This window comes from Anas acuta, chromosome 24, assembly GCF_963932015.1.
Source record: "Anas acuta chromosome 24, bAnaAcu1.1, whole genome shotgun sequence".
Classification (NCBI taxonomy): Eukaryota; Metazoa; Chordata; class Aves; order Anseriformes; family Anatidae; genus Anas; species Anas acuta.
In genome coordinates, this window is record NC_089002.1 from 4454847 (window position 1) to 4465276 (window position 10430).

Genomic DNA, 10430 nt, shown 5'->3' on the forward strand with positions numbered 1-10430 from the left:
AGTGCAGGATCTACCAGGAGCTTTGGCGGTGGGGAGAGGAGCTCTGTCCCCAAAGAAAGGTGACCTGGCCCTGGCCTGCTTAGTCCCGTGTGGGCCTGGGAGGTGGCGGGGGGGCAGGACCATGTGTTGCAGTCCCATAGGAGGGGGTAGGGGCATGCTGCTGAATGTGCAGGTCCCGGGTGGCTATTCCTGGCAGCCCCCGCCTGCGCAGGCAGATTGGTTTGCAGGGAGGTGACAAGTGCCAGCACAAGCCTATAAAAATCTCCCAGCCCCTGTCCTGGCTCAGTGACCTGGTTCCCCCCCTCCCAGCACAGCCGTCCTGCAGCGGGGACTGTCCGTCCAGAGTCGAGACACCGGATCCAGAGTGGAGACGCCTGGTCCGGGGCAGGGACCCCATCATCAGCATCGAGATCCCAGGTCTGGAGGAGAGACTTTTGGTCTGGAGCCAGGACCCCAATCCAGAGCAGAGATCCCAGAGAAGAGACCCCAAAACACCCCCTAGGCTTTGCAGCAATGACTGGCAAAACTGCACCTCCAGCCGCAGACCCGGCTCCCGCAGCCCCAAAGGAAGAACCAGCACCAGCCCCAAAAGAAGAAGCAACACCAGCCCCAAAAGAAGAAGCAACACCAGCACCAGCTGCTGAAGAGACCCCAGCCCCCGAGCAGCCCCCTGCTACGGAGCAGCCCCCAGCCCCCACAGACAATTCAGCTCCCGTCCCCACAGCAGAAGCAACTCCAGCCCCCGAAGAAGGTTCCCCACCCCCCCCAGCTGAGCCCCCTGCCCCTGAGCCTGAGAAACCCAAAGCAGGTGAGGAGGGGACTGGGCACTGAAATGGGGAGGGGGATGCACGAGGATGGGCTTGGGGGGGGTTAGGAGGTGGGTGGGCTGAGGTCCCGCTGCCCGGGACCCTGCCCTCACCGCTGTGGGTTTGTTACAGAGCCACCCAGCTCCCCCTTGTCCCTGGCTGTGGAAGAAGTGAGCGAAAACTCGGTTACACTGACCTGGAAAGCCCCTGAGAAGACGGGCCGGTCAGGCCTGGATGGATACGTGGTGGAGATCTGCAAAGATGGAAGTAGGCTTGGGCTTTCCTGCCTCGTAAGCATGGGGTGCTGGTGTGGGATGGAGCTGGGCAGAACCTGGCAGTGTGTTTCCCTGTATCCTGTTCCCTTTTCTTTGTCCAAATTGGTTCTTTATCTGCGGAGTCCTTTTGGCTTCAGATATCAGTGATCTCTTTAGCAAGACCCCAGGGTCTAACAGCACTGCTGCATCCAGCTAGAGGGTGGAGGAGAAACCAGTGTGCCCACTGGGGGTGGTCCCTGGTGGCCACCAGCGCTGCATGGATTTGGGGTAGGATAGGATTAAGAGACCTGAGAGGAAAGAAGACACAATTCTCCCATGCTCAAAAGGATGCGCAGACGGTGGGAGGATGAGGAAGGAAAGGGCTGGGCAGTGCCAGGGAGGCTGGCACGAGGCAGCAGGCAAACCCAGCCCGGAGGGAGATGGGGCTCAAGGAGCCTGGAGGGACGAAGGCTGCGGTGGGTGGAGATGGGCTGGTGGCTGGCAGCGATTCCCTGTGGCTCTCTGGTTGTGTTGCCAGTTGGTGGGATGAGGTAGGAGTTGAGAAGTCTTTTGGGCACTCTCATGAAGCCCTGCTGGGGCTTGGGGTGAGAGTGAATGAGCTTGGAACTGGGAATGTGAGGAGGCCCTTGCTGGGAGAAGCCATTCCTGGAGGGAGCTGTCTAACAGCCTCCCAAAGAGCACGGTTTTGGATGCTCTCCTAGCTTGCTTTGGGCTTGGCTGGGTGACAGAAGAGCTGTAGTCATTCAGTGGTAGCCACGCGGACTCAAATTGCTTTATCTGAGCTGCTACAAGACCATGGCTGGAGGGGCTGGGGTCAAGTTTGAGGGAGGGCTGCTCTGGTTAATGTCATTTGCAGGCGATGGGCAGAGCTTGCTTGACGATGGGGACGGGCTGGGGAGCGTGGCAAGCTGCAGCAAGGTATCCTGGAGCAGCAGGAGGAGAGGATAGGCTGGTAGGGTGGTCAGAGGATCTTAACTACTTCCAGAAATGCACCTGGAAGGTCAGCAGAGACCACGTTTATTGGCCTAATGCCTTGCAAGCAGCCCCCTGCTCAGCAGTTGGGCATCTGCCAGCATTTGGTAACCCACACTCCTCGCAGGGGGAGGCCAGCCCCCTCCCTCCGATGCCTTTTTCTCTCGGTGCCCCCAAATCCAACGGGATGAATCTTTCCGCTTGTACCTCCGCAAGGAAGAGGTTTTCTGCCTCTGGGTTTCGCCCCTTGGGGTTTGATCCTGCTGTTTGGGGGATGTGCATCCATCCGCCTGTCCGTGTCACGGCTGAAGTGCTCCGCTGGGTTTGTTCTAGGCACAGACTGGGCAGAGGTGAACAAGGAGCCCTTTCTTTCCACCCGGTACACGATCCAGGACCTCAGCTCTGGTGAGAAGCTCCAGGTGCGGGTGAAGGCTGTCAGCGCCAGCGGCACCAGCGTCCCGGCTACCTTGGAGCAGCCGGTGCTCGTCAGAGAGATCACCCGTGAGTACTGGGGACACGCACTGTCCCCGCGTGCCCTGCCAGCAGGCAAAGGAGTCACAGCCCATCCCTACAGCCCCAACAGCCTCTGCCCTCTCATGTGTCGCAATCCAGCCTTTCACCGAGATGTTGTCCTCCAGAACTGGGCCCAGTTCCCTCGGGGTGGGATGGGGACGACGCTTCCTGAATGCAAGGCACCAGTCCTGTAGGTGGTGAGGCTTTGGGGGAAAAGTGCTGTGCCCAAATCACAGGGCTGTGTTGTCCCATCGCATTGCAATGGCTGGGAAATGGAAATCTCCTCTCCTTGGCCACGCTCACATCTCTAGTATGCCAGCACACGCGTGTCGGACGGTGGCAGCTTTGTTTGTTTAGCTCAGGAAAGTCGAGAGCGGGTTGTCGGGAGCACGGGAACTTTAATCATGCTGAACACGCTAATGAATGACTTGCTCCCATGCTTAGGAAGACTCACATTCCTGCTGGGGTGCTGTGAGAGTGCTGAGGCTGATGCAGGATTGCAAAGTTGGTTTTCACTTATCCAACAGCAAATAGAGACTTATTTGTCCTTTACAAGGAATTCTTAATGTGCAAATTTTCCTATTACTCAAAGAACAGATTCTTCCTTCTGCTTAAAAATAGTAATAACGATAATGGGTGTTATTCCAGAAACTGCCAGCTTTTTTTTTGACAGAAAGGGTTTGGAGAGGACTGTCAGTGTCTGGAATGGGTCCTGCAGAGGCTGTGGACATGGCTCAGTGGGTGCTGTGTCCTCTGCCTTGTCCAGGTTCTGCCTGGTGGGGCCAGATCCTTCGGTGGCTGAAGCAGAAATATCAGAGGTGTCTGGCAGGTGGCACCTCTCTCCTTGCTGCGTTCACCTCCAGATCCCAAAGTCACGGCTATTTTCCTTGTGGGGCTGGGGAAACCGAGCCGTGGGGGACTGGGAGGAGATGCCAAACGCGTGGCTCAGGTTTCCCACTTCTAGTCCCGTGCTGCACCCCCCAGGCCAAGCTGCCTGTCCTTGCTGCAGACTTTTTCCCAACCACGTGCACCAGCTGAGAGGTGTAAAACCCCAAGGGCTGGAAGACCCATGTGCAACTTGCTCTTCCTCTAAGATTTCTATTTTCATTTTTATTTTTTTTTCTGCTGACCGAAACTCTTTATCAGCAAATGGCACTTGCCAACTTTTGTGTTTTATCTGAAACACAGCCCTGCGTGTCCTTCCTGGCTTTGCTGAGCACCAAATGACCCCTCCAGGCTGCTGCCACCCTGTGTCTGCCCCGGCGGTGCTGGTGTGTGCTGGGTGCAGGAGCCTGCTCCTCCCCGCCCTGCCCGTTACATACTGGTCTTTACGTTTTATTCAGGACTGCATTTTGTACCTCTCCCCGGTTCATTTATAGCGTCACAAGGGCTTTTAAATAGCAGCAGTACGGGCGGCAGGGAGCTTGAGAACAGGTGGGTCGAGGGACGGCGAGTGGGTTTGGGAGGCGGGGAGAGAGACGGGGAGAAACCAGCCAAGGATTTGGCACAGAAGTTGTGTTGTGCAGGGAACAAGGGCAAGAAAAATGCTTTTTCAGCCACGGCCACGCTTCACCTGGGCCACCAACCCCGACCAGCCCTCTCCAGCTGAGCTGGGGAAAACACCCGTGAATTCATGCCCCTCCATGGAGGCTGGGTTTCTCTGTCCTTCTGGGATGGATGAGTCCAAGCACCGAGGCGTGGATTCCTGCAGCAAAGGGCTGCGTTGCACGGAGCAGAGCCCACCCCAGCTGTCAGCGGGGCCATCTGGGACCGCCGGGCATCTCCTGGCCCTCCCCAGCCCTCTCACGCTCACAGCTGTTCAGGCATCACTCGCTCATGGTTTAATTCTGGCCTCCCCGAGCCCCCTCCCAAGAGCTGAGCTCTGGCACGTTTAATCCAGGCAGAGACACACGGCTCTTTTATGAGGGGCTCACGTAAACCCGATGCCTCCCCAGCAGGACTGCTGGCACCACGCCGGCTGGGTTACGCGGCTGCTATTTTCACCCCGGGAAGGAGATGCGCACTCCATCAGCATTCTCTGGTGGTTTATTTATTTATTTATTTATTACTTTTTGCTTATCTTTGTTATGTTCCCTTGGGGACGTTAGCCTTCCTTATCCAGCCTGGGGCTTTTCTGGCTCTGCTGTGTGGACCTGTGAGCCACCTTGGCCTCTTGGCAGCCCTGAGCCCACAGCGATGGAGCTCACCAACCCTCGTCCTTGGTGGGTTGTGAGTCTCTAGAAAGTCTGCTCCCTGAGCTGGAGGAGAAGTATTTCCTGACCAGGAGATGCTATCCGCTGCTTTGCTGCCATGCAGGCTGTGCTGGCAAAGCACACGTTGGTCAAGGATGCTCCCACCACGGGCTCAAGGATGGGTGAGGAAGTAATTTTGGGGGTGCTGGCAAAGGGGTTGGCTGGTGTGACCCTGCAAAGAGAAGCACGGTCCTGGAGATGAGAAGGAAGAGGTGGTTCAGGGCAGGACATCCTGACAGCCAAGTGGGGGATGCATGGGATGGGCTGACCCATGCAGGAGTGTGGGACCTCTTGGGCTGTGAGCTGGGGTCTCTGATTTCCTGGCCCCACAACTTCACCTTCTGGTCCCCAGAGCTCCCGAGGATCCGCATGCCTCGTCACCTGCGGCAGACTTACGTCAGGCGCGTTGGGGATGCTGTGAACCTGATGATCCCTTTCCAGGTAGGTGAGCAATTTGGGATTGAAGTTCTTGGGTTTTCTCACCACAAGTTGGTTTCCACAGTGACTTTTCTTGCCAGCATGGTATGCCTGGGGCCAGGCATCCTGCTCAGATCCCATTTTTGGTCCTGCAGCATCTTTACTGATGGCATTGATGGAGATCCCACTCATGCCTACTAGGGCATGAGCTGGGTATTGCTGCTGTCCTGGCCCATGAGCCCTGTTCAGATCATACCCAGCTCAGCAGGGCAGGGGCCCAGCCACATGCTGCAGGACCCAGAAGCACAATTTCAGGGCTCCTCCCAGCTGCATTTGGAGCAGGGTAGTCCCAAGGCTCTGTGGTAGAGGGACCAAAGCTGATGCTGGTGGTGGACCAAGCTGGAGTTTATCTCCTGAGCTGATTTATTACACGCTGCCTGTGGCATCCCAAAAGCACCTCCACCAGGGCATCTGTAAAAGGAAAAAGCCATCCAAGAAACACCCCAGCCAAGCAGGGAGAAGCAAGAGGCAGAAAGGTGCCCCTGCAACGTGGGAGGTGTCCATCCCATGTCTTGTAGGCAGCTGGGAGCCTGTGCTGGCCATGTTCCAGGCATGAATCAGCCCTTGATGCCAAACTCAAGCCCCTGATGCTGAGCACCTGGGCAGCATGAGCATAGCTCTGTCTGCAAAGCCCTGGGCAGGCAAAAGGACTTGCTCCATGGGGACTTTGGGGACCAGCATGTGTCAGCATCATCCCTGGAGCCTGACAGATTCCTGGCAGTGAGGCTGGTGGGGATCAGGCATAGTTTTTTCCCTGGCCCTTGCTGGATAGGAGAGGCTATATCCAGGCCGTGGCTACCTGGACACAGCGGGGTGGCTCTGCCCACCCCACCAGGACCATGCCCTCGAGTGGTTCCCAACCTGCCTGCATGGGTTGCTCCAGGGAAAGCCGCAGCCCCAGGTGGTCTGGACCAAGAACGATCAGCCCCTGGACACCAGCCGTGTCAACATCCGCAACACAGACAAGGACACGATCTTCTTCATCCGCGAGGCGCAGCGCGAAGACTCGGGCAAGTACCAGCTGGCCGTGAAGATAAACGGAGCAGAGGACAAGGCCATCCTGGACATCCGAGTGATTGGTATGGCCACGGATGGGGTCCCGTGGGGTTGTGCCGTGGCTCTGGGGCTCATTTCTGCCCTTTGGTCGGGGTTGACACCTGGTTTGGTGGGATGGGACAGGCCCAGCAGCAAGGCAAGGGGCTTTGGGGTCCTTCTAATACGTGAAGGAGTTGCTCTGGTGAAGGCTTTGGGGTTTCTACCAGCCCCTGCCCATCGCAGCTTCTCATCCCTCATGCGCTGCAACAGGGTGAGAAGACATTAAAAACGAAGCAAAAGGGATTATTGGGGTGCAGAATCTGAGGGGAGCAAATAAGGATGCAGCCTTGTGTGTGTTTGTAATTGCAGAGCCGCCGGGTCCCCCCAGAACCTGAAGCTGGTAGATATTTGGGGCTTTAACGTGGCTCTGGAGTGGTCCCCCCCAGCGGACAATGGGAACTCCGAGATCAAGGGCTACACCGTGCAGAAGTCGGACAAGAAAAGCGGGGTGAGCACAGCCACTCGTGGCCCCCTGCTGCCGGGGCTGCCCCATGGGTTCCTTTCCTTTGGGCAACCTCTCACTGCTCTTTTTTCCCCTCTCAGAAATGGTTCACAGCACTGGAGCGCTGCACCCGCACCAGCTGCACCATATCCGACCTCATCATGGGCAACACCTACTCCTTCCGCGTGTTCGCCGAGAATGCCTGTGGGCTGAGCGAGAAAGCAGCCGTCGCCTCCGGGGTGGCCCACATCGAGAAGAAAAGTGGGGACAGGGACAGGGTTTGGGGGTGGTGGGGTGGGCAAGAGGGCTCCTGTCCCCACTGGGGCTTCCTCAGTGTTGGGTGGGTGGTGATGCTCCCTGGGATGAGCCCTGTTGGGTGAAGGCTGTACATCCTCAGGACAGATGGACAGATGTCCCCTGCCCTCCCTCTCCACCTCCTTTCTCCTTCGGAGAAGGCTTGGGCAGACCCCTGGGAGGAATCAAGGAGTGAACATCCCTGGGGTGAGATCAAAGCGGGTCTCTGCCACCTCCAGAGCCTACTTCCAGCTCCTGTTTCTGTGCACTTCATTTTGGGGATGGAGCAGAAGGTCCAGTGAGGTGCCTGGCCTGGATAAAACCTCCTGCACAGAGCAAGCATCAGGGTGCTGGTTTGCAGATGGGTATCGCCCCTCTCATCCCCTGGGACTGGGCATGAACGTGGTGTGGTTGGATGAGAAGGGGTCTGCAGACAGGGCTGGTGTGAGGCCAGGTCCTCAAAGCCACTCCAGATGCTGTCTAGCTTATGCGAGGGAGCAGAAGGATTTTGGGGTACCTTGAGCTGAGTTCTTGTGACCATGTGGTGGTCAACCCAGGGTCCCAAGCTCTGCCTCAACCTGCACTTAATTAATTTCCTAGAAACTGTTTACCAGCCAGAGAAGATCCCCGAACGGGACATGATGGAGCCTCCAAAGTTCACCCAGCCCCTGACAGACCGAGCCACCACCCGGGGCTACAACACGCACCTCTTCTGCTCTGTCCGGGGCTTCCCCCAGGTCAGTGGCTCCTCCACGGGCAGCATCACCCCCGCGTGTGGGCAGCCACCAGCTGGGCTCTTGCAAGGTGGCTGGAAGTGTTGGGAGGTAGTTGGTCATGTTGAGTTGGGGTTGAATAGAGTTGGGGGGCAGCAGCTGTCCTCCAGGTGAAACGAGGGCAAACCTGGGGTGTTTCTGCATATGGAGTGGAGGCTGGCTGCAATTCAAGCTGTATCCTGTCTCCTCCTACACAAGGAGAGCAGCTGTGGGTGGTGGTTGGGGCTTCAGAATGGGAGTTCCTGCTCTTCAAATGGCTTCTGGCTGTGGATCCCACACCATGGCCACCAGCTTCAGATGGAGCAGAAGGAGGTGGCTGCATTCTGGGGACGGTCAGATTGCTCATTTCTCTCCCTGCTTAAATATATGTGTATATCTTGCTGCCTACCAGCCCAAAATCATCTGGATGAAAAATCAGATGGAGATACGGGAAGACCCCAAATACATAGCACTGATCGATCAGGGTGTCTGCTCCCTGGAAATCCGCAAGCCCGGCCCTTTCGACGGGGGCGTCTACACCTGCAAAGCTGTGAACCCCCTGGGAGAAGCTTCGGTAGACTGCAAACTTGATGTGAAAAGTACGATTTGTTGAGGCGAGAGAGGAGCAGCTCTCCCTGCCTGCCTTTCTCTGGCCTTGCTTTCACAGTGCTTCAGTTTGTCCCTGTTTTTGGTTGAGTCCTCGTGGGGGAAGAGGGGGGGCCTTAGGGCACTGGGCAGCCTGTGAGGCTGGAGCTTTGGGCTTCTTGGATTGAGAGTCTTGCATCATCCCTTGTTCCTGAAATCACCTTCCCACGTTCATGGCCAAAGGGTGGGGAGGGACCCAGAGACTGCAGAGGCAAAGGACCAGAGGTGCTGGTGGAGGCTGGGACAGTCGCTTGCTCCTCACTGCATCCACCAGCACTTGTGTCCCAAGTCATCTGCAAGCCACACGTGCCAAAACCGCTTCACTTGCACCTGGGGTGCCCTGATTTATGTCTCAGGGTCCTGCCCAGGCTTCCCAGCTCCCATTTCCCTGCCTCAGCAGAGCACCCAGCCCTTAATGACAAGCTTGTCCTTGTGCCGGGGACACAGAGCACCTGGCCATCGCCTAGGTTGGGACCTGGGGTGCTGGGGACAAACTGTCCGGGAGAAAGCAGTGCGTGCACGTAAGCTCTTGGAGCACGTATGCACAGGGATGGTGCACATGGGTGTACGTTGGTGTGTGCACATGGGTGGATTTGTCATGCCCTGGCTCACTTTTAGATGTCAGAGGGGAGTGAGGGGAGGGGAGTTCACCGGTCTTACATCTCCCATTCTCTCCTGCAGTGCCCAAGTGAGGACGGGTTGGAGGGTGAGACGAAGAGCGAGGTAGGTCTGGGCTGGGGCTGTGGGTGGGAGGGAAGGAGGATGGATCACTCCGTCAGGGCTGGGGCAGGCTGGGGTCCTGGATCAGCCCTCGTCGGCTGCTGATGGAGCCCTGCTCAGGGCTGGCAGGACTCAGGGCTTGTTCCTTTCCCCAGGCAGATGCTGCAGCAGCACAGCACACGGCGATGCTCCCGGCCACAGCCCCCCAGGGCCTGCCCCCTCTCCAGCAGTGCCCCCGGTGTCCCGCACGTTGGCCTGGCCATGGCATGGCCCTCTCTGGGTGTGTTCTTACCTGTGGCAATAAAACAAGCCCATCTGAGCTTTGGTCCTCAGCAAACACCGTGTCCTGCTTGTTGTGGGGTTGGCAATTGGGGTGGGTGTTGGGGTAGAGGGCAAAGAGATGCCAGGGATGCTATGGGGTCTCAGCATCCCACCCAGCCATGGGTGGAGGAGGCGGTTTTTGAGCCTGTAAGGAAAGGAGCAGATTTACAAAACACGAAGATGGCTAAACCAGAAGCAAGACAACAAGGAGGAGGAGGAGGAAAAATCTTTTTCTGCTGCAGCTGGAGAGTGATCATGGCTGGGGGGGTGGAAAAAAAAAGAAAAGAAATAGCAAGATCAAAACACAGTCATGTTGATGTGTCTTCATCCAAGAGCAATTTCTTCATCCTCACCAGGGACACAATGAGCCAGCCACACACCGTCACCCTGCCAGCAGCATCTCCTCCCCAGGCACGAGGCTGCGGGGTCAGGATGTGCCCATAAGTTATCTGGAGGAGGAATCGGCCCCGTTAGCTACCGATAGCTCATGTGCAAGAAGGCGGCCTCATTACTTAGAGCTCTGAGACGGCTCGGGTCAGATGCTGGTTAATAACAGAGAGCCCAGACAGATCCATCAGGGTGAGTGAACGCACTGCTAGCCGGGGGTCAGCAGCGTGGGGCAGCTCCTCCGTCAGCACAGCCCTCCTGGGCTGATGGAGCCAGCACTGGGGCAAGGCAGGAGCATTCCCAGCTCAGCCGTGGGGCCAGACCCACAGCCTGCCCTCACACAGACGTCCTGGCTCTCGTGGTGGGCCCTGGCACTGCAAACCTACGGCTAAAATGCCCGGTTCCTCTGCAGCACCCCTCCATCAGCCCTCTGGTGGGAACCCTCTGCTCCAGGTCACCCAGTGCCCTGAAGCCCAGGG

At 57.5% G+C, this 10430-nt stretch overlaps 1 protein-coding gene across 1 annotated transcript; it reads left to right on the forward strand.

Moving 5' to 3' along the window:
• Window positions 1–272: 272 nt before the first annotated feature.
• MYBPH (myosin binding protein H) lies at window positions 273–9580 on the forward strand. The gene is given in 12 exon segments (XM_068659881.1): window positions 273–808; window positions 939–1073; window positions 2387–2554; window positions 5171–5259; window positions 6179–6374; window positions 6700–6714; window positions 6717–6838; window positions 6934–7093; window positions 7727–7863; window positions 8291–8477; window positions 9205–9246; window positions 9399–9580. Coding segments are annotated over 11 exon segments (1515 nt in total). The 5' UTR covers window positions 273–513; the 3' UTR covers window positions 9216–9246; window positions 9399–9580.
• Window positions 9581–10430: the final 850 nt, after the last annotated feature.